At 52.5% G+C, this 27,123-nt stretch overlaps 1 protein-coding gene across 3 annotated transcripts in view; it reads right to left on the reverse strand.

Moving 5' to 3' along the window:
* ITPR3 (inositol 1,4,5-trisphosphate receptor type 3) overlaps positions 1 to 27,123 on the reverse strand; it is an 85,199-nt gene that overhangs the window by 32,796 nt on the left and 25,280 nt on the right. For 2 of the 3 annotated variants that reach the window (XM_030561376.1, XM_030561378.1), the window contains exons 3-23: positions 23,032 to 23,153; positions 17,633 to 17,719; positions 16,240 to 16,398; positions 15,505 to 15,603; positions 15,246 to 15,329; positions 14,645 to 14,791; positions 13,792 to 13,887; positions 12,759 to 12,809; positions 11,485 to 11,627; positions 10,786 to 10,885; positions 10,192 to 10,352; positions 8,227 to 8,368; positions 7,235 to 7,396; positions 6,149 to 6,321; positions 5,096 to 5,215; positions 3,978 to 4,160; positions 2,941 to 3,192; positions 2,258 to 2,402; positions 1,830 to 1,977; positions 757 to 953; positions 376 to 505 (exon numbers count right to left, since the gene is read on the reverse strand). In XM_030561376.1, coding sequence (XP_030417236.1) covers positions 376 to 505; positions 757 to 953; positions 1,830 to 1,977; positions 2,258 to 2,402; positions 2,941 to 3,192; positions 3,978 to 4,160; positions 5,096 to 5,215; positions 6,149 to 6,321; positions 7,235 to 7,396; positions 8,227 to 8,368; positions 10,192 to 10,352; positions 10,786 to 10,885; positions 11,485 to 11,627; positions 12,759 to 12,809; positions 13,792 to 13,887; positions 14,645 to 14,791; positions 15,246 to 15,329; positions 15,505 to 15,603; positions 16,240 to 16,398; positions 17,633 to 17,719; positions 23,032 to 23,153 — 2,901 coding nt within the window. The remainder of the gene's footprint in view (positions 1 to 375; positions 506 to 756; positions 954 to 1,829; positions 1,978 to 2,257; positions 2,403 to 2,940; positions 3,193 to 3,977; positions 4,161 to 5,095; positions 5,216 to 6,148; positions 6,322 to 7,234; positions 7,397 to 8,226; positions 8,369 to 10,191; positions 10,353 to 10,785; positions 10,886 to 11,484; positions 11,628 to 12,758; positions 12,810 to 13,791; positions 13,888 to 14,644; positions 14,792 to 15,245; positions 15,330 to 15,504; positions 15,604 to 16,239; positions 16,399 to 17,632; positions 17,720 to 23,031; positions 23,154 to 27,123) is intronic. The other variant, XM_030561377.1, reaches the window with a different exon arrangement.

Genomic DNA, 27,123 nt, shown 5'->3' on the forward strand with positions numbered 1-27,123 from the left:
AAAAGGAAAGAAGCCAGGGAAGGAGGATGCAGACTTTTATTATTGAGCTGATATTAGATACCACACCTTAGAAACACCAGAGTCAAAGTGTCTGTGCCCCTAACTTCCTTCAACCTCCAATTCCTCCAAGCAAAAGCCTCCCAAACCGCTACTGGGCCTTAGCACCAAACAATCAATAGTTCCAACCCAGTGTGTTCAGTGCAGCACATATCCCTCTCCATCTGCTAAGAGAGTTTATCAGAGCCATATAGTGCTATTCAGGGTGTTCCCAATAATGAGCTTGTATTTAACATGTCATATGTGGCCCTTTAAATCTCATCTGCACTAGAGACTGGCACTGCTGGTAGAGAGCAAAAGAGACGGAGAGACAGTTACTTGTGGAGTCGAAGGCTGGAGCTGTCCCGTCGGCGCTGCTGTCCTGCATGGGGTAGACTTCTATGAACTCCTTCTTGAAGACAGAGAGCAGGTAGGAGATCCTGTAGTCCAGTCGCACGTTCAGGATGAACTGGGGAACAGTATGGGCAGAAGGAGTGTAGAAGTGAATCGCCCACCATGGAAACTGCCCTCTTCACACTGCTGCAGCTTCCCAGCCCCTGCTCCCCATCTTCCCCTCTGACTACCCCAGCCCTGCATTAACCAGAGGCCAGAGGCACCAGTCCATGGCAGAAGTCCACAGGAACCTGCAGCTTCCTTATTTCATTTGTTCCCTCCCTCTGAGCTTCATGCACCAGCTTTTCCACCACCGTGAGCGCCCACCTTCAAGATCTCCAAGATCTTCAGCTTGGTCTCCATCACAACAATGTTTTCGTTCTCTATGGTCCTCTCCCGGTCCGTGGGCTCAGAGGCCGCCACGGTGCTGAGGCTTGGGCCACTGAAGATGGACTGCTTCCGGCTCAGGACCATGGTGGACATCATCTGGCCAACACCCTGGATGGACTTCCGCACATTCTTCCCTAGGGAAGCACCCGCGGTTGGCAGGAGGCTAATGTGTGAGGCCAGATTTAATACACTGAGGGGGCTAGAGCTGGGTTTCTAAGTCCATCTTGGGGCTGGCATAAGAGCCCACCCAAACTTCCACCAACTTGGAAACTGCTTTAATTTTATTGGAGGATAAATAGGGAGGCTGATTATTCATCTGGCATGTCCTTGCATTTCTTTCTTACTATTGTTGGCCAAATTCCAAGCTCCTCCCCGACAACCTGAGAGGGGTCAAGCTCTTGCTAAACCCTGTCTCTCAGGCTTGGTCTATACTACAGAGTTAGGTCGACATAAGGCTTGATGTCAGCGTCTACACTACAGCCTTGCTCCCACCAACGTACGTGCCCTACTACACCAACATCATAACTCCATCTCCACGAGAGGCCTAGCGCTTATGTCGATCAAGTTTGACAACGAACAAGGTTGCCCTTTCTTGTCAATTTCATTGCCAAGACATTGACAAGAAAGCCAGCTTCCCACTCCCCAGTGGGTCTCTGCTCCAAGCCAGGCTGCCACCCAGGCTCCCAGCTTTGGCTGCCGCCTGGGCTCCCCACTGCCCGCTGGGAGCCCTACTGCCCACCACAGTCCCGGCTCCCGGCTCCCCACTGGGAGCACGGCAGCCGACCGGGCTCCAAGTGCGCATCTATCCTTTGGAGGCGAGAAGCCCCATGCAACTTCCCCGCTGCTCCCAGCTGTGAGCGCAGAGGCGAGAAGCTCCAGGTAGCTGCCCCCTCTCTCCCGGATGGGAGGACTTCCAGAGACAGTCAGGCCCACCAGTTTCAGTTGAAGTCATCAATGAACTGAGATAGTTCAGAGAAGCACATGCTTACAGGCCAGCCCTGGAGCCTTACCCGCCATATCCTCATTGTACATGGTCTGCATCATGAGCTGAGGATTCTGGACACAGTCTATGATACCCAGCAGAGTCCGCGTCAGGCGCAGCAGCTCACTGAAGCTGTAGAAGCCAAAGTAGATGAGGTTGTGGGCGAGACTGACCACCTGCAGGAAGGACAGAAAGACTTATCTGCAGTGGCAATTGGCCATTCCAAGATGGCGGCCCAGTTTGCACTAAGAATTGGCAGTTCCAAGATGGTCACCCACGGTGTGACTAGAAACTGGCCGCCAAGTTTTTGCAGGGCTCCTGTACAGCAGTGAGATGAGGCCTCCTTGCCTCTTCGAGGGAATAAGGCCCATGCTGTGCTAAAATGCCCCCACTCGGGGTTGCTTCAAAGCTCTGTCGAATGCCCCTTCCCCAGCAGGGCCAGCCCAGGTTTCTCACCTCAAAGGTGAGTTTGTTCTTCTCCTCGTTGGCGAACGGCACCGCCTCGCTCACCACATTGTTGAGATAATCCTCCACGAACTCCATGGTGCTGGCAAACTTGTTCTTCTTGTCGTCCCGGGAGTCATTCAGGTTGGAGTCATAGCTGCGAAGGGGGGAGAGGTGCAGTGAGCCAGCAGGAGATGGACCAAGTCTCCCTCAATGCCCCAGCCCCTCAAGTGCCTCTCCCAAGGAGGAAGAGCCCCTGCCTCGCTCTCCAGAAGGGCAGTACATTGTGCCAGATGCAGTTCTGTGCATCAGACGGACAGGACCGGAGGGCAGCGTCCTCTCCCCACAAAACCCTGGCTGGGCAGCAGCAGCGGTAACTGTCCCAATAACCCTGGCCTTGAAAGAGAGAGAGGAAAGCTAGGTCTACAAAGCTCATTGAGTCACTGGCCTTGACGGCTGACCAGCGCCAGTTGTACTGGTGGGTTTTTTAAGGATGGGGGGGGCTTTGCCCACGAGAAGGCCTGGCTAGGACCTGCCAGACCCATTCCCCATGTGCCCCCACCCCGCCTGCCTTCAGAATGGCCATTCGATCAGTAATGACACAAGTTGGATCTGAGCCAGGGATCTCTAGGGCAATATGGTCTGGAATCCTCCATGCCACCCTCTTCCCAGTGAGAAGCACCCGTTTGCCTCACTCTTTGATGGTGATGGCGGTGGGGATCTCCGTCCACAGCCGCGCAAACTTCACAGGCATCACCAGCTCCTGGGGGTCCCGGTCCACATGCACGTGCAGCATGAGGTGGCAGAAGGAGGCCCGGAGGTCAAAGGGCAGCATCTCGTCCGCCATGCAGAGGAAGATGAGATCCACCCCCAGCTGCTTGGAGATCTCTTTGATTGCCAGGTACTGGCGGTCCAGGCACATGCGGGCAAACAGCTTCAGCTGGTACCTGTTTGGGGCGACCGGGGGTGAGAACGCAGGAGGGCAGGGAGGAAGAGACACAGAGAAGGAGATGGGGAAGAGATGAAAGGAGAAGGAGAGATGGAGGAAGAGAGGGAGGGGACTGTTTATTAGATCATTTGTGGAAGCGACAGATATCATCCCTCCCCTCTGCCGAGGGAACAAGACCCCGCTTCATGCCCAGCTGGTGCCTCTTGTGTAGCTGGCGAGGGCCTACCGGGATGAGCAAGAAAGTTTAAGAGAGGAGGCTGGGTCAGGAGGCTGCTCTCAAACAGCACAGACCGAGCTCTGTGGCCGGAAACAAAGGCCCAGCTGTGCTCCCATCGCTGAACTCCCAGTGACTCCAGCAGCAGAACACACCCCACAGTGGCTGGCTGAGGGAGGTGGCCACAAACATGTTCCTCTTCTGTTCCCCCTTTACCTGCACCCAGCCAGTGTCCCATGGGCACACCCCCTCAGCAGGGCTCCTTCAGAGCAGGGCTGGCCTTTGTCCCCCATTGCCAGACAGGGAGATGGGCCGGATGGTCACCTCCCTGACTCATCCCAGTGCCCGAGGAGGGGGATTAGGCTGGCCCAGGAGTGGCTGAGCATATGGAGACATGGAGGGGGTGGTGACGGCACTCACAGAGCCCAGCATCGGTTCCCTTGATGCTGGGTTCCAGTCCCTGGTGAATTCCCTCTAACAGCCTAGCTCAGCCAGCAGTGGATTTACTCCAATCCTCACGCTGTCCCCGTCAGATCCCCAGGAGGGTTGGGGAAGCCGCACGGTGTTACCTGTAGTAACTCAGGACGTTCTCATCATGAGCATTGCCCGCCCGCGCCTCCTGCGCCAGCTGCCGGATGCTTTTCTCATGGCGGTCATTGTTCTTGTCACTCCAGGTCAGCCAGACCTCCTCCTCTGAGTACTCAATGCTCAGGTATTCGTGGGTCTGGGACATCTCCTTCACTGGCCTCAGCCTACAAGCACACCACCATGTTCAACAGGGGTCTTTACTCCCCATTGTATGGATGGGAAAACCGAGGCACGGTGAGGCAACGGGACTCGCCCAAAGTCACACAAGAAGTCAGGATTCCAGACTCCCCGGGCCTGTGCTCTGACTGTTTGACTTCACTACCTCCCATCTCACACGGGGCAGACTGCTGACCAGGGAGCAGAACCAAGGGAGCAGAAGGCTGAGCTCAGAGAATCCACCTGTCCCAGACTGATGCTGAGCCCAGATGCTGGGAATTGTGGCATGGGCAAGCCGAAGAAAGCCGATATTTTATACTGTGTCTTAGGTGTCAATTTCAGGAGGCTACCCGGAACAATGGTCCAGATCCATCCCTCTATATGTTGGCCCCATCACTATAGTATCTGAGAGCCTCACCATCTCTAATGGGTTCATCCTCACAACCCTGCTGTGAGACTGGGCAGGGCTATTCTCCCCATTCTACAGAAGGGCAACTGCGGCACACGGTAGATTACGTGAGGTACCCGAGGTCAAGCAGGGTGTCAGTGGTAGAGCAGGGAATTGAGCCTGGGTGAGTATCCTGGCCACTGGCCCATCCTTCCTCACTGGACAGATGGGGAATTGGGGCAGAGAGAGAGTCAATGATGTGCCCAAGGAATGGAACCCAGACTCCTGAGTCCCTGGCCAAGGCCTTCATCACCAGATCATCCTTTCTCTACTCCCCTGAAATCAATGGAGCGATGCTAATTTCCACCAGCTGAGGCGCTGGCCCTGAAGATTAACGGGGGGAGGGGGGTAACTGGGCCTGAAGTCTTATTCCACCCTATGGATTGATGGGGGGCAGGTCCTGTGACTCTCCCCACTCCACACACACTACAGTCCCCCATGGAGGGGTTGGGAAGGGCCTAGCACTCAGAGCCGAGCGGCCCCTGGGATACTCACTCTGTTTTAATCAGGATGTCGCTGTTCTTAGGGTCCAGCACACACTTGCAGATCAGCTCCTGGGTGACGGGGATGGCGATGTGGTTGGACACACACAGGTCCGAGAGGTAATCTAAAAACCTGGGGTGAGCACAAGAGAGCCACAGCTCACTGTCAGATGGGGCGGGGGTGGGGGGTGGGTTGACTTGAAGGGGAAGGGCGCCCCCCGGGGATGCTCTGGCCTCTCTCTCTAAGCTATTGTCTTCGCATGAACCTGGACCGGGGTTGCAGACCTTATGGAGCTGTTGGCTTGAGGCACGGGATAGGTCTTTGAGGCCTGGAGAGCACTGGTGAGAAACCCTGCTCTGGCATTCACACCGAGAAGGGTCCTCCTGCGTAAGCAGCAGGCTCAGTGCAATCTCGCCTTCAGCACCTGCCCTTTGTCCAAGTCTCCACCTTTCCAGGCCTCACGACTCTGCTCCCATTCGGCACAGCGCTGTTTTTACCTCGCCAAGAACTACAGCATCCAGTGTCCCATCTCCTGACAGCATAAGCCACCCAGCAGGGCACTGCCAGCTGCTGCAATCCTCCCAGGAGATATCTGCCATCTTACACCACAAACACCCTGGAAGGTGCTTTCACCCCCCCCAGTACCCCCGGCCTCTGGAGTTCTGCCCCCGCAGGGCTCTGCTAGCCTCCCTGATCCCTCCATCCCCTTCTAGCATAGGCCACTTTGCAAGGCCTGCTACTCCCTCCACTACCCTAGTCTCTGGATTCCTCATGTTTCCTGCATAACTCCCTTTCCATGGCACTGCTAGTCCCTACTATCCACACACCAAACATACCACCCCGTTCACAAGCAGCCTCTCTGCTGGCCAGCAACCTTACGGCTGCAATAGAGCAACATTCAGCTGGTTGGACACTACAGTCTTCAAACACCAGCGCACAGGGGGAGGGAGAAATTGAACAGGAAAAAAAGAGGCTCCCCAAACTTCCGTACAGGGTTGTGGCTGGCGGACCCCAGGGGTCCATCGCTCAGTGCACACAGACTGCGGCCAGATTGCACACACGCACCTGGGTTCTCGGTTCTTGCGCACCAGGCTGACGAAGGTCTCCACCTCGGTCTTGGTGATGTGCTTCTCCAGCAGCTTGCGGTTGTTGTGCAGGAGGGCGGTGATGGTGTCTTCTGCCAGGATGTCGTAGCCAATCTGGGACTGCATCATGCCGAACTGCTTGGCGATATGTTCCTGGAGGGGAGGGGCACAGATCAGCTGGGGGGAGGGGCAGAGCAGCTGGCAGGGGACAGGGAGGGCCAGGACTAGCACTGGGTGCCAATGGTGACCCAAAAATACACCCCCAGCATGAGCGACAAATAGAGTGAATGACATCTGGAATCGCTGCTCTGACACCAACTGGGGTGCTCTGACACCAATGCAGAAACACAGCGCCCGCAGAATCAGCCTCTGGGGAAGGAATCCAGGTTCCCCACTGGCTGACTATGGTTGGGTGTGCACTGGCAGTGGGCTTGGGTCCCACGCTCCATCCAGCTCCGACTGCTGCCTCCTCCTCTCAGACCTCCGTGAGTCACCTCCTCAGGGCACTCTCTGCTTCCGGCACCTATCTCCTTCAAGGGCTTCACCCAATAGGCCCTACTTGCTATCTGGCCAGCTGTGGAGAGAAGGATCCCCACCCAGGGGTTCTCCATCACAGTCAGTGTTAAATGGTGGCCAAGAGGAAGATCCAAGCTCCAGAGAGAGAGAGGACAAGGTTCCTGCCTGCCTTGGAGACAGCAGAGCTGGCATGTGGTGAGGAGGCCAGGGGCCTGGAAACTCTGTCACTTTATGGCCCAAGTAGCTGACGACTCCAGTGGGAAGATAGGGAATTATCCGTATAGGTGATTCTGCTAGAGCAGCAAGAGTGCACGGGAATCCTAAAGCCCACAGCTTGCTAGCCAAATCAGCAACCCATGAGAGTGGGTTCCTGGAGAGCGGGTTCCTGGCTTGCTCCTTTTTTGAGATATGGACGTACAGAACCTAGCACAATGGTGCCACAGTCCCCAATTAGGGCTTCAAGGTGCTACCGCAATACAGATGACAATGTACCACATGGGGCCAGGAGCTGCAGCCAGGACGACCCGGCCACCCTGCCACATGGACCCACCTGGTTCTTGCGATAGTCCTCCTGGGAGTGCCGCAGCACCCGGTAGCAGAGGCGGAACATGTACTGATAGGGAGCATTCTTCTGATCCGACAGCTCCTCCAGCCGCACCAGGGGGCCTTCCCCTCCTTTTTCCTTGAATGGAGCTTTTAGGATTCCAAAGATCTAATTGAATACAAAAGAGGGAAGCCGGAGGGAGTCAGATTCCAAGCTGCCGTCCGCAGAGTCCTTCTCTGCTTTCAGAGCTGCAGCTCAGTCCTCTGCATTTAGTCACAGGCATTTCTACGGTGCTCGTTACCTAGGGGGCGAGATAAGGGAGTGCCTGCAGGCAGAGCTTGGTTAAACCCCCACTGCTGCAAACTCAAGGCTGGAGAAGGCCCCTTCCACGGTAGTTCAAGGGATGCAGTGGGTCCCCTCTGGAGACCTCGACTCTGATCACAAGCAGAATGAGTTGGACCATCTAAGGCCTGCGTGGAGATTTTGTGACATCAAAAAAGCACCCTACATTGCATTGGGCTCCAAAGGAACCCAAGGCTGGAATAAAAGTGGGGGCTGCCGGTCAAGTTTGATGAATGTCAGCAGAGCTGCATGTGGGACACAAGACTGATAGTCGTGGGGAGCTGCAGGTCAGGACTGATTGGCATCCGTGATGGAAGAGGACAGCTTGCATGACACCAGCACCAAGGATGACTGCCCTCTAGCCAATTTCTAAGAGCACCTTATTTTAATGACCTTTCAATTGACCAGCTATGCCCCATCCCCAACTATGAATAACTTCTAACAATAATTATGTAAAAATGCCCTGAAGAATACAAGCTGGCTGAACAGACACACAGTCCGCAATTCTTTAGTGTCTCTCTGACCAGCCTGTCCCCAAATTCCTGTTCCCCAGCGCACCTTTTCCCCACGGCTCAGTGAGGGTTCAGTGACTAAATCACTTTGGTTCAAACCCAAATCCGTGTCCCTAGGTGTCCCTCCTCTCCCGTCCTGCTCACCTGTTTCAGGATGTTCTGCTCCCGCATGAGTTTCTGCCTCTCCCGGTTGGGTTTGGTCACCATGATGTCCAACACATTCTGCCCGTTGTTGGGAACATCGCTGACGAAAAACACTAGGTCCTCCAGCAGCTGGATCACAAACCTGCAAAGCGTGCAGCCCACAACATCATTATCGGCAGCAGGTGCATCCACGCCACCTGGGACCTCAGCAATGGGAGGGTTAATAACCAGAGAACAGCCAAGAAATGCTCTTAATCTCCAAACTAACCCCCAAATGTTGGGTGGTTCATACAAAACAAATGAGACCCAAATTGGGTTCTGAGCAACTTACACAGTGTATAGAATGTGTATTGGGCCTCTGTGCAGGAGAGAATTTAAACCCCATAACATCCATGGAGAAGTTATTCCCTGACCTCTTAGAGCTTGATTTATGCCCTGAATATGAGGGTTTAGACTCCTTATAATTGTGTAGAACCAGAAAAAGAATTAGATAAGTTCATAGAAGATAGATCCATCAATGCCTATTAGCCAAGATGGTCAGGGATGCAACCCCATGCTCTGGGTGTCAGCCTCTGACTGCCAGAGGCTGGGAGTGGACAACAGGGGATGTATCCCTTGATGATGGCCTGTTCTGTTCATTCCCTCTGAAACATCCGGTGTTGGCCAATGTCAGAAGATGGGATACTGGGTTAGATGGACCATTGGTCTGACCCAGTATGGCCGTTCTTATGTTCTCACGTGTATTCAAACTAAAGTACATAAAGAATTTGGACAGCAGGACTAATATCCTTCCCCTTGTGAACAATCATGAGTTTGATCATCATGAGTGGTCAGGACCCTGGTTCTCTTCCACAAAACACAGCCCTTCAGCCAAGTCTCTGGCGCGCCGTAGTCCAAGGGGTTCAGCTTGTCTTCTGGCAGAGGGGTGGCAAAGGGGAAGTGGCTCAATCTGTCTGCATCACTGTGTTGCTGTGTTTTGCTTAGGAAATGCCAAGAACCCACCCACCTATAAATAACACCGCGACTAACTAACCCCGTGCTATCACAGGGCCATCTCCCAGTTCCTAATTTATTTCTCTTGTTGCAAAGGAGGGGCTGGCACAGGCCCGACACAATCTGATTTCCTTGCTGCGCCCCTGGGGAGAAGCAGGCTTGAAATCAGGCCACCGGCAGGGAAGCTCTAGGCCGAGAGCCATGCTATGCCATGAGTAACAGGGACACAGCCCGGCCAACAGACCCTGCCTGCTGCCACCCGGCACTGGAGGGCAGGCTGCACTCTAGCTAGTAGGATTGCATGCGTCATTGCTTACTGTAGGCTATATATCCAACTAGGCCCCTCATCTACCCCCCACCACATCCCTTCTGCATCCTGAGTGACCATTTGGTCATGATACAGGGGTGGGGGTGCGAAAGGCCTGGCCACAGTAGGGGTGACAGGATCAGCTGAGGGCAAGAAGCCTGACTTGGGGGGGGCTGGCCAGTGTTGGGGGCTGAGATGCATTGCCAGGGGTGATCTCAATTGGAATGGAGACTAGGGAGCCTCCCTGGAGAACCCAGCTAACTGGCTTGGAGAGACAAGAGGCTTCCAGCAGCATAATTTCCACCAAAGTCAGGCCCCCAGAGTGTTCATTTGGTACTGCAGGCAAAGGAAGATCTCTGGCCCCCTAACTCTACCCCCTAACTCTGTGCTCACTGCCTCATCCCTGCACCAGAGTGACTCTGCTCCCCTCCCACAGCCATCTGGGAGGCGACATGACCAAACGCTGATCTGAGTGGAAATCAGGCTTTCCTGGGTTTCACCAAAATCCACAGGGCTCAGCACACTGGAGCCTCCGATGCTCCCTGAGACTCACTGGATGCAATGTTCAAAAGTCACCATGTTACAGACAGACAGAGGTGCCTTTGAGTTGAGCATGGGCCTGGCTTTGCTTGGCTAATAGTCAGGAGCACGACTGGGTTTGTTACCTGCGGTCGTTCTGGCTGATGAAGCCGTCGTTCATCTTCTCCACCACGTTGGCCAGCATGGAGCTGGCATCATTGGCAAAATCCAGGTCCCGGATTTCTGACACTGGCACAGAAACAATGGCAAAAGCTTCTTTGTCCTCCTTGGTGGGGCAGGTGCCAAGCTGAAAGAGAGAACCCAGTGTCTCCCCTCACCACAACTCACTTTGGCTCCAGCAAGAGCATCTGCCGCAGGGTCAGATATACATGGACACCTTCGCAACACTTTATCCACTACAATGCTGGGCTCTGGGTACACCCCTCCGCTCCCACTCCACCCCCACTGCTATCTACGACCAACACAGCACATTTACTCCATCCATGGTGAGATGAATGACCCGCCCTACCCCCTCCCTACCTCATGGCTACTATCAGCTATTGCATTGGACAGCTAAGTTGAGTTCTAGGTTGCTTTGGTTGGGTCCTAGGTTTCTTTGGTCGGGTCCTAGGTTTCTTTGGTCCTCCTGATGATGATCAAGAGCCTACAGGGACACGAACTCTGAATTCTAAGAGCTCATTAGAACCTGCAGCCAAGCTGTAACCAAGCGTGGGACGTACCATGAGACGAATGGGTCTTTCTTCATCGATGTCAATGGGCACATCAGTGCTCTGGATCCAAGTGTTCGTACAGAGGTGGCGCAGCCTCACATAGGAGTTCCTGAAATCGGTACAATGAAGGTTCCGTTCCTATCGCTCTTTCCATCCAGAAAGGCCTGGAAGCACTTTCCAGATGTGTAGATGGGAATCACGTCAAATTTCCCCGTGCTGAAATGCAGCCACCTCTGGGGTGGGACACGACAGTCACTCTGCACCAGCAAGCCTATAGAACACGATTTGGGGCAGGAGAGAAACAATGCAATTCCTGCAGGGGAATTAGGGGAGTCGACATAGTCACCTAAGCGGGAATCGGGCCAGGACTCCATGGTGCTGCTACTGCTTTTCCAACACACAGCAGCTCCAGCCATGCAGCTCCCACCAGTGAGCTGGCTCAGCACTGACTCAGAGAGAACAGGGCCACTTACACTTTTCCTTAGAGGTTCCCCAGCCAAGAGTGGACCAGGTTTCAGTGCTAGGCTTTCAGCTTGTGTGATGGCTACTCCATGCTCCCTTCCTTGACCCCAAATCTTCCCCCCTCCTGAAGCAGCCCAGCCTCCGTGAGACTGTGCCCAACTGGCGAATTAGCTCTGAATTCCCACCAGGCCATGAAGCTGACTGAATCGGTGAGGTTTCACAGTGGACCCGGGCATCCCCACGTACCGAGGGACGAAGGAATCCGTCTTCTGCAGGGTGGTGGGGTCCAACTCAAAGAGGGAGGCGATATCATTCCCATGGGGCACGGCCACCAGCCGGTATTTGATCTTCTCTCCTGTTTTCCTCCGGCTGGAGCGAATTGTCCCACCCTGCACCAAGGGAAGCAGCTGTTGAGCATGGTACCAAGCGGTTGGATGTGGTACCAAGCTCCCCCACGCACACGTGCTCTAGGGGGAAGGCGAGTCAGTCTCAAGACACAGCAGAAGCTTCCAAGAAACTGGGCTGGGCCTCACAACACGAAAACAGTCTCACACACACATAAGGAGAGGACTGGCATGCACCAGTGGATCTATAGGACCAAATCCACCTCTATGGCTTCCCAAAGGTACTTGGTAAATGGAGTAAAAGAACCCCTCTGCCACAAGGCTAGGAAGTCGTCTCTCTTCTACCACCACCTCATCTGCATGCCCTTCCAGCACACTCTGGGCTGTGCGAACCATAGGCGTTGACTTCCCCTCTGCCCGGTGGGTGCTCGACCCATCTCTGCCCCTGGCCCCGCCCCTGCACTACCCTCACCCTGCCCCCATTCCACCTCCTTCCCCCAAGTCCCTGCCCCTGCCCTGCCTCTTCTCCACCTCCTCCCCTGAGTGTGCCTCGTCCCTGCTCCTCCCCCTCCCTCAAGGAAAGTCCTAAGTGTCACCAAACAGCTGTTAGGCGGCTGGGGAGGAAGGGCAGGAAGCACTGGGAGGGAGGGGGAGGAGTGCGGACGTGGCGCACTCGAGATGGGGAGGAGGCGAGGCAGGGGTGGAGGGAGCTTGGCTGCCAGTGGATGCAGAGTACCCGCTAATTTTTCCCCGTGGGTGCTCCAGCCCTGGAGCACCCACGGAGTCGGCGCCTATAGTGCGAACCCTCCAGGCAGTTAGATTCCAACCAGATGTAATAATACCTGCAGGGGGTGCACTCGGGACATTTGGCCACTGTGCTACATGGAGATGCCTCGTGGAGCAGGTACACTGAGCAAGGCACCCTTCCAGCATTGCCATGAGCACCACATCCATCAGAGCACAATGCCCCTCCAGTGTCACCCTGAGTACTAGGTGCTGCTCTTCCCCGGAATCTAACTGCACCTGCTCCGTCCCTAACTGGGCCAATGGCCTGTTCTGTTACGGTGCCGATTCCCTGTGTGAGAGTCTCAGTGGATGAGCATGGAAATTACTTCCAGGCCCAGAGACCAGCAGCAACTCAGCCACTAGCCAAGCAAAACACAGCTCAGAGCTCACCGTGGGTCCTGCCTTGGGATCGGCGGCATCTCCTTTGTAACCTGGGTTTTCCTAAAAAGTGAACGAAATATTAAATAAATAACTATATAAACACAAAAGTTGGGCCGTTGACTCTGACCCTTTCCAAGCATCGAGTTTGTCACCTGGTCTTTCTTCTGCTGACTTCAACGGAGACATGCCAGATAAATCTTTCTTGGATGTCTTGCTCTAAAATATAGGTTCTAGCCTTCACCGTATCATGCGGCCTTGAGGCAGGACTGGGCGGACGAAATGTTCTGGCCTGTGTTATGGAGGTCAGTCTAGATCAGTGGTTTTCAACCTGTGGTCCCTGGACCCCTGGGGATCCACAGACTCCATCTTAGATTTCCAAAGGGGTCTGCACCTCCATTTGAATTTTTTTTGTGGTTTACAAAGTTTAAAAGGTTGAAAACCACTGGAGTAGATGATCATTCTGGCCCTGAAATCTGTGAATGCCCTGGAGGACGAGCAAGAGCTGAATTTGGTCAGGAGTCAGAAAAGAGTTAAGCACAGCTGGCCAAATTCCTTTTCGTCAAAGCAATGGGGTTGTGGTGAAAGGATTGACAGTAAAGCTTGGCCCGGGATGAGTAAATAAAGGACAGCAGGCCAAGCGGAAAGGGAAAACATGAAGAGCAAGTTTGACAAGTGAGAGCCAGCTCTGGGGGCTTTCTGCTGGGCAAATGGGCAAACAGCAATGTTGTTCATGGCCCTGGTCCAAACTTTGGAATTTCCGCCTCCTGTAAGCCAGGAGGAACTGGGAGGGAGCTGCGGACCTCCCATCAGCAAGGGCAAGGAGCCTCCCAGGGAAAAATTCTCAAAGTGCCCTATAAACTGGATTAAGGTGAGCTTCAGCCCCAAGAAAAATGTGCAGGGCCCCCACGCAGAATGTGGCCTTCCAGAGAGCAGTCGCTGCTCTGCATTACAGGCAAGATTGCAGTCCCTTTGCAAGGGATGGCAAGACCTCAAAGGCAGCAGGAGTGGGCCCTCTCCATCCAGCCCCCTCTGCCACTCTTACCTCCGCAGCCAGGTAGTTCCCAGTGGCGAGATGCTTGAAGCGGTACAGGCCGTTCCAGTGCCCAGCTCCACCTCGGCAGGGATCGTGATGGACCACCTGAAAGGCACGCCGGGAGAGGAAGGAGAATCCAGGGATTAGGGCGCTAGCCTGGGACTTGGGAGACCACACTGAATTCTCTGCTCTGCCACAGACCTTGGGAAGTCACTCAGCCTCTCTGTGCCTCAGTTCCCTGCCTGTAAAATGGGGATAATGGCCCTGCCCTGCCTCACAGGGGCGTTGTGAGGGGAAATGCAGGAAAGAGAGTGAGGTGCTCAGAGCCGAAGTTCCTAGGACAGCTCTTTGGTGAGTCAGGTAGGGTGGCTGGGACAGGTACACCCCAGAGCAGACACGGCTTCCAGCAGGGAACAGGAACCATCTGAACCCTCTAGTTGTTCATGGTGGTAGATCCCAGGCTCTGCTTTGGGCCTATCGTTAGCACTGGGCAGCGATTAACTGCCTCTTTTCAGTGGGCAGCGCCGCAGCCACCGGTGCTATGGCAGCCTTGCTAAGGGGCAGCATTTTACGATCAGCCCAGGAAGAGTGTCTAGGCCGGAAACATACAGAAACAGCCATTCATTCTGTCAAAGCATCTGCTATGAAAGCGTGAACTCAGCTTCAGCTGCCAGACTCCAGCCTGAAGCTACCCCAGCCTGGGTCACCAGCAGGCCTGGAAGCTGGGACTGTCTGCACCAAAAAGACCCATCCTTCTCCTCTACCACTTGAGCTGCCATCAGCTGTTATCCTCTGTGCGCACCAGCCACTAGAGAGAGAGAGCCGACACGCTCTTCCACAAAGGTGCTCCCCCGGGGCTCACCTCGACTTCCCATAGTGCATTGGAGCTGGTGGCAGACGTGGCAGATTGCCTCAGGGTGGTGCGGAGGAAGACGTGGATTTTGGCCTTGTACTCGTCGCAGGTGAGAAACTTCTCCTGCTCAGCATGGAACAGCCTCACCACATCCCCCTGCCAAGCAGGGACACAGAGAGTAGGTTACGAGGGAGGTACTCATGAGACACACGGTTCTGTGGACACCCTTCCCTAAGTTTCAGAGACAATATATGCACTCATAGGCCAATCAGGCCCATCTGCCTTCTTGCAGGGCTGTTGTCCCACAGAGTGTCTTTGGGATTCAGGCAGCCTCAAGCTTATACTGGTGGCATGCTCAGCAGGGCAATCGCATCCAGACGCCCTACTGCCCCACATCATTTCCTCCTTCCACTTCACTAGGTGGCACGATGGGTGAAAGCGCAGGTTTTCCCTCTTAAAGGAGCAAAACGCTACTCCCTGTGTTGGCAAAGAAATTCAGATCGGGAGTCACAGGGGCTTGGCCGTCTCTCCACCATGTTTGTACAGCGCCTTGCACAATGGAATCCCTATCCAGCAGCCCTGGCATGAAGAATGGATGCTCGTTCGTTACCCCTTTAAGCACTTCCTCCATGTGGTCCCGGAACTGCATGAACAGGTTGATTTTCCAGCTGGTATTGCAATTGACCGAGTTCACCTGGGAAAAAAAGACAGAGAGATTGAGATGCTAGAGACGGGCCTGAAACGAAACAGATTGGTTCCAAACAAGTGCTAAAGAAGTACAGAACCAGACATGAGCATTGTGACTACTAGCCCTCCCACCGAGTCCCTACAGTGGACTCGAACCCTTCCCGCCTCCCTGTTCTTGGTACCTCTTTGCAGCCAGCATTGTCAGCGAGTTCGTAGTTGCTGGCGTGCAGTGGCTGCCCAGCATTCACAGGGTTCAGGATCACTTTGTCTCCCACAACTACCTGGGGAGGAGAATTAGAGGTGAGGGTAGGAGTGAGAGCATGAATATGGGGACTCTGTAGCATGCTGGCCATGCTGCCTACATGTCTCTTTTGTGGTTGCTAATGCGGAAGTCTGGCCCTTAAGCATGGTCCTGCTGCCCTCAGGATCCTCCACCAGCTCCCATTGCCTTTATTCTGCGAGCCTCTCTCTACTCACAGGGATCTGCAACTGGGATGCAGAAAAGAGACTCTCCCTATCTGGGAATACACCATCAGAGTTGTTGCATGAACAGGCTGGCCTTTGGGAAGGTGTGAGGGGGGTGAGGAACAGGGCATACCCCCTCTGCCTCACCCTCACCTGCTTGAGAGTGACAGTCCAGCCCCTAAATCCTAGAGGACACTGAATAGCTCCACTACCACCCACTTGACATCATGCCCCCCCTGTCCTGTAGTGAACCTGAGCTGAAGCAGCAGGTGGGAGCATGGTCCAGTGGTCAGGGCTGGAGACCGGGAGTCAGGACTCCTGGATTCTATCCCTGGCTCTGCCACTCACCACTTACTCACTGCCTCAGTTTCCCCAGCTGCCTCACAGAACACCGAGTACAACACCCCCCCGGAGCCTTCCCACCTTGGTTTTCACCTCCTCACCATACTCACATTATCTCCATTGCTCCTTAGTTTCCAAAAGGGCTGGATGAAGAGCCAGGAGCCCTCATTGCCCGTAGCATCCAGTGTCACCCTCATGGCATTCTTCTCCAGCAGGGCGGGGAGACGTTTGTTCACCGTCAAGTACTTGTTACTCTTCATGTGGAGAAGCTGGAAAGCCAAACACAGTGGCATCCCCAGTCCCTTCTAGGGCACCTTAGCCCAGGCAGGGAATTAAGGAGACCCTGCATGGTGACGCCAGGCAGCACAGGCTGGGAGGGAGAGAGACCCACAGGGTCTGTCTGTGTCCAGCAGCCTCCTCCTTTATGTTCACTACTGCAGAGCCCGTCTCTTCTCCACCACAAAGGACACTGCACGAAGAAGGCCTGGTCTGCCCACATTGCCTTTGGCTTTTGCCTAGTCCTCCAGCCTGGCTCGCTGCCTTGGTTCTGTGTGGCAGCCCAAGTTACGGGGTGGTCTGAGGCTTTCAGGTCTTATGAAGCTGAGTAGTTGTACCCCAAAATCTAACCTGCCAGCAGCAGCCCTCAAACAAAGGTAACTGCCAGGTGACAAACGAACACAGGGTCCCATGGGTGCAGGGCCAAGGCATTGTACACTCCTTTGGCAGCCAAAGCAATTGTTTCCCTTGTCTGCTAATAGTTGCCTGCACCTTCACTTCCCACGCAAGCAGGCCGGACTGGGCTGCTGTTATAGAAGCCGCAGCACTGCATAGGGCCCCCTGCATTCAAAGGGATGCATTTCCAGCTGCTCATTCAATGGAGTCCACCGATGGGTGAGAATTTACTCCAGTGCTTTGTCACATCCCAGTGCGCCCGTCCGCTAACCCACAGCCTGCAGGGTCTTAGCAATTCACCACCAGCCACCCAAACCCCTTCGCATCGACCAACAGGCAGGGAATGGACCCATCTTTAGCTACACCCCAGCTGGGGACTGAATCTAGATACCGACGGTTTACTGCTCAGATGCTCTACTGGTCTGGGACAGAGCCTCGTCCCTTCCCTTACTGTCCATGTAGGCCCCTCTGCTCTCATACTTGAGGCCAGGTAACTCTGGGGCTACACTGCAATAAAACACTTGCAGTTAGCTTGATGTTTGGGGCTTTGGCTGGAGGCCCAGGCTCTGGGACCCTCCCCCTCCCGGGGTCTCAGAGCCAGCTGCAGGTGTTTCCCTGCTGTGTGGACATACCCTCCATTAGCTATTGCCTAGATGCTCCTACTAAAACAAACACTTGAGTTCACAGGAGAAGCAACCAGGCGGCTGTGTAGGTGGCTGCAGTCCCTATTCCTGGATGTCCTGGGAGCAGATAAGAGGCCACGCCACGAGCTACAGCTCAGAGCTGCGGGCGATGGTGAGCCCAACGGAGGGGAGCGCTCGTGGCCCATACCTGGATGACGCTGCCGTACTTCACTACATCCCCGTGCACCTTCTTATTCTCCGTATCGTTCTGCTTCTGCTCCATCTGCGCCGCATGCTGTCCACAAAACACAGAGCAGGGCTCGGTGAGCCACAGCTGCCTCCCATCAGGGTGTGTGGGGGAGGAGCATGGGGTAACAAGGGCATCTTCACGCCAGCTACAGGGGAGGGCAGGCTTTGCGATCTATTTCTGGATCCCCTCCCCCTCCACAGCCATGGGCAAGCTCCCAGGCTTGGGGCCACATTTCATAAAGCAGCCTGGGATTCGGGCTGTCTTGGTGTCTGAGTGCTCAACCTGAGACAACAAGCAGAGCTGCTCTGGCCGCTCTGAGAAGGGTTCTCAGCAGCTCTGAGAATCAGGGCCTAGGGGACTCCAACTGGACACCCAGAAACCGATGCACCCCAAATCGGAGGGCACCTTGGAAAAAAGTTGGCCCCAGTCTTCTGGGCAGGTTGGCCCCAGGTCTTACTGTGAACATGAAAACAAGGGAGCGCATGACTTTGCACAGGACTGTGTAAACTGCCTCTACTTGAAACCTTGCTGGTGCAGGGAGGTCCCAGGACTCGGGAGGTCCCTAGCAGTTACCAGGGCCAGCTCTCCTCGAAACACTGGCGGTTACTGCACACAGGAGGCTGCACATTCTGACTTGCCAGCTGGAGAAAGAGATGGCCATGGAGTAACCAGGAAGCTTGGAGAGAGATTCTGGAGTGGCCAGCTGCTCTGAGATGCCTTGCAACAGGCCAGCCAGCCTCTCTCTCCAAAACCACGTGTTATCCATGCCTCTGCATGGCGTGTTAAACAGGACAGTTGTTGCTGTTGAATATATGGCGCGAGGAATGAATTCTCCTACAGGGCATATTGATACAGGGAGTATCGGGGTCCAACTACATCAACAGCGTCTCTCTGGGATTGAATGCCAGGCTGTCAAACTGTCCAGCCCAGTGCAGCTTACAAGACCTACATGTGCCCTAAGCATACCAGTTAGCCAGGATTGTTCTAGCAGAGGCTACGCTTACAGCCGGTGTTTTGGATAGTAAAAGGTTCCTAACATATGGCTATGAAGTCTATTCAGATGACTCACAGCCAACGTCCATAAAGTTCTGGGTAGCTGTGGATTGCTACAGGGTGATTTTGCGAGTGGCTCATTGGGTTCAAGACACACTCAACTGAAATCCTGCAACTGCAGGAGAGTAAGGGGGATGGAAGAACCTCTGCCTTTCCCATCTACTCTTCTACTCCTAAACCAGACTGCACAACACCCTCAGCCCAGTGGGTCTCCACCTTCTCCCCGGGTCATTCAGGGGAGAGGGGAAATGAATGCTAGTGAGACTGCAGTTCACATCGGTATCCTCCTGGCAAAGGACAGGAAGGAAGCTGTGGGAAGGGGAAAAGGAGCCCCAAGCTGCTGAGAATGGAACAGACAGAAGATCCAGGGCTAGAAACCTCCCTTGCCATGAGTCAATCCCTTTAAAGAAACAGTTTAAAACAATTATCGATGAGTTAGTCCCTTAAAAGCAAAAGTTGAGAATAGCTGCCCAAGCAGGCAGGGCCACAACTGCAAATCGGCCTTGGCAGATGCTGCTGCTTTCAGTATGCTTCACTGACAATTAAAAGCTCTTTAAAACATTGCTGCTACTTTTCTTTAATTAATCACTAATCCCTCAGAATCTTGGATAAACATTTGCCTCTGTTTCCACTCCAGCAACAGGGGAGCGGGAGCCTGAGCACGCCCAGCTTGGAAGGGACCCCACGGCTCGGCAGAAACCAGCGTTGCAAAAAGGAACTGTAAGGAAAATAAGCAGCTGACCACACCCAGCAGCCCCCAGGGTGGATTTACAGGCAGCTTGGAAAAGAGCAACCCATTGAAACGGGACCAGGGATGCAAGAAATAGAAAAAGTTACGATCCATTGCACCAGCGCTGCTTCTGAGAGCTCACTGTCTGCAGCACCGTGTGGCACTAAATCCAATTTCCAATCCCCCCCATGAAGCCCAGGCAGTTCAGATCTGGGGGTCTGGCTCCAGTGTGTCTCCAGTGCAAAGAGCTCCCAGATGAGAAAGGAGTTGATGCTCCCAACTGGTTTCTTACAAAGTATTTGTCCATGTCACAAAACCACCAGGTGAGACTGAAGCCTGGTCAACACAAGACAATTAGGTCGATTTAACGACGTTGGTCGGGGGTGTGAAAAATCCACACACACACACCCCGAGCAGTGTAGTTAAGCCAACCCAAGTCCCTGTGTAGGCAGCACTAGGTTGATGGAAGAATTTTTCCATCAACCTAGCTCCTGCCCCTCAAGGAAGAAGATTAGCTACGGCGACGAGAAGTAGTATCTACACTGAGGGGATGCATTGGTGCAACTGTAGCGTTTTAAGTGTAGGCAAGCCCTGACAGCCTCTTCTTGGAGGGGTATCAGTAGGGACATGACAAGTCTTCGCTGAGGGGAGGGAGATAGTGGGACTGGAATAGCAGGGAGCTGCAGGGCAGGATGGAGGAGCATCAGCACAGCTGCAGAAGGGAAATCGTGCATAGCACCTGTCTGTGCCTCATGACTCTAGTTGCTACCAGCAAAGTGAGACACTTATAAATATCAAAAACCTCCACCAAAAGAAGTACAAAAGGCGCCTACATCTGGCAACTAAATTAAGCACATTTCAGACCGCCGCAGACAAAACGCCAGGCCTGGATTTCCGCTCTTTATTTCTGGGTGCTACTATTTCAGGAAATTATTTCCTCTGGTTGAAAGATGGTTTAAAACTAGCTGGGGACATGGATAAATACAACCTTGAATACCAGCACCGTCCTGGGATCTACAAGGGGCTTCAACCTGGGGCCAGTGTGGGTAGTACATTGCATAAAACTCCTTCCCAGTCCAGGGGCTACCTACTGGCTTACAAATTTAAAATGGTGTACACACACACACACAGCTGAGAGGGCAGAAAGGGAGGAGCAAGAAGTTGTATAAGTTCTTTAGTACTAATGAGATGAGGACTCAAATCAGAAACATTTAACAGAGGACATCTCTCCCCAGCCCCAACACACACTCTGCCAGTGCTCTCACTATATTCAGTTGCTAATTTGATTTCATTAACGGCAAGCATATTTGTTGATATTAGAAGCTGTTTTCTAACCTACACAGGAAAAGAGAGGGTGTCTATTCACAAGATAATGTTATCAGCACAGATGAGGAAGAACAAAGTGATCATCTCTTGATGTCTTCAGATCAAGAGTGGATGCCTTTCTAGAAGACACGTTTTAGCGAAACACAAGTTATTGGGTTCAAAACAGGGGTAACTGGGTGAAATTCTCTGGCCTGTGTTACACAGGAGGTCAGACTAGATGATCTAATGGTCCCTTCTGGTGTTAAAAATCTTTTAATCATCCTTACAAATTTACACAGTCATCTAACACAACCGGCAATGTTTAGTATGGGCCTTATCCAAAGTCAACAGCAGTCTGACTTCACTGGGTTTTGGGTTAGTCCTATTTGCAGTATTTCCCAGGTTGCTTTGATCCTAATACTGTGGGGCAACCTTATGTATCTAAGATGGCACTTGCTATATTTCAAGGGCAGTCCCTGCCAGCCATGGACTGCAGTAAGTGGACCTGCGGTCACTAAGGTTCTCTCAATGGTTCAGCCCATTCACTCCATCTATCTTGCACTAGTTTAGTTGTTCAACACTTAAAGACAGCGAGTCATTTTATTAATCATCCTTCTTACGTTTCCATAACGGCTATCTGGATTTGCAGTCACGTCACCCCATCCTCTGCCCGCTGAATCAACAGCGTTTTTGCCGTTGACTTAAAGGGGAGCAAGTCCAGAGAAGTGAAATGCCAAGACACGAACCCAGAGAAGTGAAGTGGATAACTCCAGTTGCAAGGATCCCGAACAGGATGATGTCTCTGATCTCCTGCAGACTTGCCACTATCCAACCTCCTGAAAGTAAGTCTATCACTCACCACTAGGGTGGAAGGAGGCAGGTATTTAACAGTGCAGAGCAGCATGACACAATAAGAGGGAAGATTGCCAGCTACTGAATCACCTAGTACCACTTCTCTCTTGGACTTCCCCTGGAGAATACTGTCCTGCCCTGACACTCCTTAGCTTGGAAGGGCTGGTAAGCTCATGTAGCTACCAGGCTTTTAAAGTTGTTTGTGACTTCAGCAGGGCCCTCCCACTCAAAGGCCGTTGCTGTGGCACTGTCTAGATTCCATGAGAAACTGGAAACTTCTTGACCTATAGGCCTGTCCCGCTGATCACATCCAGCTCAGTCAGACAAACAGCAGGGCAGCCATTTTGTATTTTTTCCAAGGAGTATGTAGGGGTTGCGTGTGAGCAACCTAAGAAATCAGGATCAGTACAAGTCTGTAACTGATACAAACACAGTCTCCCTCGTACACAGTGGCCTATGCTATTCTCTAGCCTGTGTTATGCAGTAGGTCAGACTAGATTATCACCATGGTCCCTTTCTGCCTTAAAATCTATGACTTTCTTCTGTTACGGGCATGGATCGGTGGCTCCCAGAACAGTGTTTTACCTTGGCAGAAAATTAGCTGGAAAGATATAAGCTATTGGGCCAAATTCCTCACTGGTTCCTCATTTCACAGAAGCCTCTGGAGCTGCACGGACCAGTAGAGTAGTGAATTTGGCCCAAGATATTTCTAACGGCAGTGGAAGCAATAAACCTGTCATCAGTTCCCCGATTCCACTGTCAAAGAGTGGCTCTGGCATGGCAAGGTCACAGTTCCGGGGCATCCCTTTCTGCCAAGGGTGGAGAAGCTGACATGCAATGAAAGCCACAGAAGATCCAAGGCTAGTTTATCTCATTACTGGGAAGGGAGCAGCAGTACACAAAAGCCTGCACAAAGGGTGTGTCATGCAAGTATAACCTACCAGTTCAACCTGTGTTATATGTCCCCCTCTAGTACCTGGACTATATAATAATCATACTCAGCTCTTACCTAGCATGTCATTTGTAGATCGTGAAGTGCTTTACAAACGCAGGTAAATACTGATAACTCCATTTTACAGATATAAGATACATAAGAGCCTACTACTGCTACCTCCTAATGGAGTTACTGCTCTAGCTCAAGGGACCGAGGTCCATGCTGATGATGGAACATTGCAGGAGGAGGTTGCTAGACAGGGACAGGTAGAAGTGAGAAGAGACATGTGCTCACAGCTACAGAGATTTCCAAAAGAGGGCTCTGTCCTCCCAGGAGCCTGCCACAGGCAAAGACAATGTGTCAGGTCTTGTGTTGGGGGAAAGGTTGGCAAGTCCTCAGCCAGTACCTCTAAAAACTTCACGACCTACTGTGAGGATTGTTGCCTGGAATTTCAACGGCACTCACTGGCCGAGCTTGCCTCACCTGGAGTTTCTGTAGCAGCACCACATCAGCAATCTTGTCCTTGTCCTGCTTGGTTTGCTTGGCCTTCCAGTATTGCTTCTGGGCGGAGTAGCGGTTCATGGGACATACTTTGAAGAGACAGTCTAGAATGACAGAAGGCCAAAGGGTTACAGTGTGTCATTATAAGGGCGTGCTCAGTTCAGTTAGTGGCACATCCCCCATGGGGACCTACATCTGTGGCTGGGCAATGGGGAAGAAGGCTAGTCACGTTCAAAGCCTGTAGGGACACTGTCCCCATTTCAGGTCTGAGCGAAGACCCTGGTCTTGCAATGAGTCAAGGGCACTACATTCCATTTCCGGAGGCCACACCCTCAGCTGGTGAAAGTCAGTTTACACCAGCTGAGTATCTGGGCCTCAGCTTCACATCTGATAAGTATAGAGGAATGGTCCTCAGCCAGGGTTACACGTATCCCTGGGGGTATATAGATGTCTTCCAGGAGTACATCAACTCATCTAGAGATTTACCTAGTTTTACAACAGGCTACATAAAAAGCACTAGCAAAATCAGTACAAACTAAAATGTCATACAGACAATGGCTTGTTTATATGGCTCTATATACTATACACTGAAATGCAAGTACAATATTTATATTCCAACTGATTTATTTTATAATATGGTAAAAATGAGCAAGTCAGCAATTTTTCAGTACTAGTGTGCTGACACACTTTTGTATTTTCATGTCTGATTTTCTAAGAAAGTAGATTTTAATTGAGGTGAAACTTGGGGGCACGCAAGACAAATCGGACTCCCCAAAATGATACAGTTGTCTGGAAAAGTTGAGAGTCACTGGAGAGATGAATCAGTGGTTTAACTTGCTCCCCAACTTTCAGATCTATTTGCTCTCATCAGAAATTACTACACAAACTGGAACGATTTTCAACCTGGGTGTTCTGCGGTGATAGTCCAGGTACATGCTGTGACAGATACGGCAATTTCCTGCATTTCCTTGGGGAGACCTTACTGAATTAAGTTTAATTCTCTTTGGGATACATTGAATTAAATGCAAAGTTTCTTCACTAACATGGGCCAGGATTGTAGGTGACCTGTCTAGGTGGGAGATGTAATGTGAGACCTGAGAGTTCAAAGGACCATATTGAAAATGTGCAAGGCAAGAATGGACTCTGGGACAATAACTGTTAAGTGGATTTCCTGAAGAATACCTCAGGGGAAGTGAATGCAAATTCCCCTACTCTGATTATGCACAAAGCCTGCCTTTGGAAGGGACACCCTCAGGACAGGGTCATTGTCTGCTGATTATCTGGTTCTGGAGACAAGATCAAAGACCCAAGCTGTATAAAGAAATGGCTGAACTGTTCTGCCTGGTTCTGGTACTGAATCTGAGATAGTTATGAATCTGTAACCATGGGGAAAACTCAGTTGTGGGGTTTGAAGGACTGACACCGACTGAAGCCTGAGGCTGGTGCTGGGATGACCTCTGCTAAGTTCATTAGCATGTATGCAGCTTCTTTTATTGTTTTTAATACATTTCCTCTGTGATGTTTTCACCTTAAGAATAAATGTGCTTGCTTAGCAAGAGCTATGTGGTAACTTATACTGTAGGCAGTGCACTGGGAAAGCAATGTGTAGATGCTGGACTTTTAGCCAGTCTGGCTTGCTAGGGATATCACAGAGTAGGGAGGGAACTGTGCAGCCTGGAAAAAACCCAGTCAGGAGGGAGGGAGATGCAGGTCTCTGCCCAGGAGAGGTGACAGCTGGGAGATGGAAACCTTTAAGCTGGTGCCCTTGGTGGACCACAGACAGGGAATACAGGTTCAGTTACTTAAAACTTTGACACTTGCCTGAAACAGGTTCTATCTGCACATAGTTACTACCTCTTCTGGCTACGCCAACACATGGTCTGCACACATGCTGAGCCAAGTCAAACACCAAAGAGGAGATTGTGATTTTGTTTACAGCAGCACAATCTAGAATAACTCCTTTCTATTATGTGGAGTGTCACAGAATTTACTCTAGTGAAACCAACAGCAGAATCCAGCCCAAAGCTTGAGAGCTGCAGTCCCCAGAATATTAACGAAGACCATATGTGAAATGTTCTAAACAATTGGGTTCTTCCCCTCTGTTGTATTTGGAATAAAGAACAAGAGAAACTGGCAGTAAAACAACAGTTAAGACGATCACTTCAACTGTTCTCTGAATTCACCAGGAAATCCCCCAGGATTCTGAGTGACTGAACATTCGGTCCATGAAGTGCAGCAACATCTCTCTTCGGTTGGGTATACCGTGCAGGAAGAACACCTGGACACAGAAGCTGTGGGAGCTTATTACTCTTTTAGTGGGTGTCTTTTAGTCATGTAAAATGCTGTCTTAGGCCATGTCTACATCTAAAATTTTGCAGCGCTGGTTGTTACAGCTGTATTAGTACAGCTGTATAGGGCCAGCGCTGCAGAGTGGCCACACTTACAGCAACCAGCGCTGCAAGTGGTGTTAGATGTGGCCACACTGCAGCGCTGTTGGGCGGCTTCAAGGGGGGTTCCGGGACGAGAGAGCAAACCGGGAAAGGAAACCAGCTTCCCCGCGGTTTGCTCTCTCGGTCCCGGAGCCAGCCAGCAAACCGCAGGGAAGGAGACCTGCTTGCTCGGGGTTCCGGGACCGAGAGAGCAAACCGGGAACGCCGTGGTTTGCTCTCTCGGTCCCGGAGCCAGCCAGCAAACCGCAGGGAAGGAGACCTGCTTGCTCGGGGTTCCGGGACCGAGAGAGCAAACCGCGGCGAAGCTGGTTTCCTTTCCCGGTTTGCTCTCTCGGTCCCGGAACCCCGAGCAAGCAGGTCTCCTTCCCTGCGGTTTGCTGGGTGGCTCCGGGAACGCGAGAGCAAACCGCGGCGAAGCTGGTTTCCTTTCCCGGTTTGCTCTCTCGGTCCCGGAACCCCGAGCAAGCAGGTCTCCTTCCCTGCGGTTTGCTGGGTGGCTCCGGGACCGAGAGAGCAAACCGGGAAAGGAAACCAGCTTGATTACCAGAGGCTTCCTCCTTCCACGGAGGTCAAGAAAAGCGCTGGTAACTGTCTACATTGGATTACCAGCGCTGGATCACCAGCGCTGGATCCTCTACACCCGAGACAAAACGGGAGTACGGCCAGCGCTGCAAACAGGGAGTTGCAGCGCTGGTGGTGCCCTGCAGATGTGTACACCTTCAAAGTTGCAGCGCTGTAACTCCCTCACCAGCGCTGCAACTTTCTGATGTAGACAAGCCCTTAGTGTGAGTAAGTGCAATGCTACTCTCTAGTGAATACTCATGGAGAGGATAATAGACTTACTACTGGTACCAGTAGCTACAAAAATGCTCTTTAAGCTCATTGGGTAAAGGCCTGTGTGTCGGGAGCCAAAGTTCAAGGGCTCTAACCCTGCCTCTCCAAATGTGTGAATTGTCTGACAACATTACCTATCCTCTGCCATAGATAGATGCATTACAGCCTACCAGATTGTTCCAGTCTGCCCACTTCACCTATGCTGGTCAGTCTTGAGACTTTTTTTGCGACGGAAGGGACCACGGAATGATCCAGACACCCTACTTCGTGCTTTGTGAATCGGAAAGCGAGGTCATACCTATGGGAAACAGCCTCAGAGGCTGCATTTTTGATCGGGGTCAGAAGGGGCTGGAGGAGGAAGAGATCACAGGCCTCAATCTCCTTAATTGCTCCTGAAAGAGCAGCCCAGAAACTTTAGACAAAAGAAAATCATTTTCCATTCTTGGCACCCGTCCCAAGTTGCTGTTGAGCATGTATTTATTTACCTGGGAGTGACAAACAAAGAGGCACAGGGCATAGTTCTCTGTGCCTCTGGAGGGAGGCCAGGTTTCATGTCTCATTTCACAGGTCTGTTTGCTAACAACGGCATATCCTGTGCCTAGGAACCCTTGTGATGCTGTATCACTAGAATGGGACTCCGGGGTGGCTCTATCCTACCCTCATGGTGGCTACTGGGTTTAAGTCCGGGCCCAAATACCACTCTAAGGGAGATGGCCAGGGAGTGAGTCCAGACCAGAGGTCTGTGTTGCTGCCTCCTATGCAGACCTGGAGTTACGTTGGTGTTTTCCTA

This window comes from Gopherus evgoodei, chromosome 4 (genome assembly GCF_007399415.2).
Source record: "Gopherus evgoodei ecotype Sinaloan lineage chromosome 4, rGopEvg1_v1.p, whole genome shotgun sequence".
In the NCBI taxonomy this organism is placed as follows: domain Eukaryota; kingdom Metazoa; phylum Chordata; order Testudines; family Testudinidae; genus Gopherus; species Gopherus evgoodei.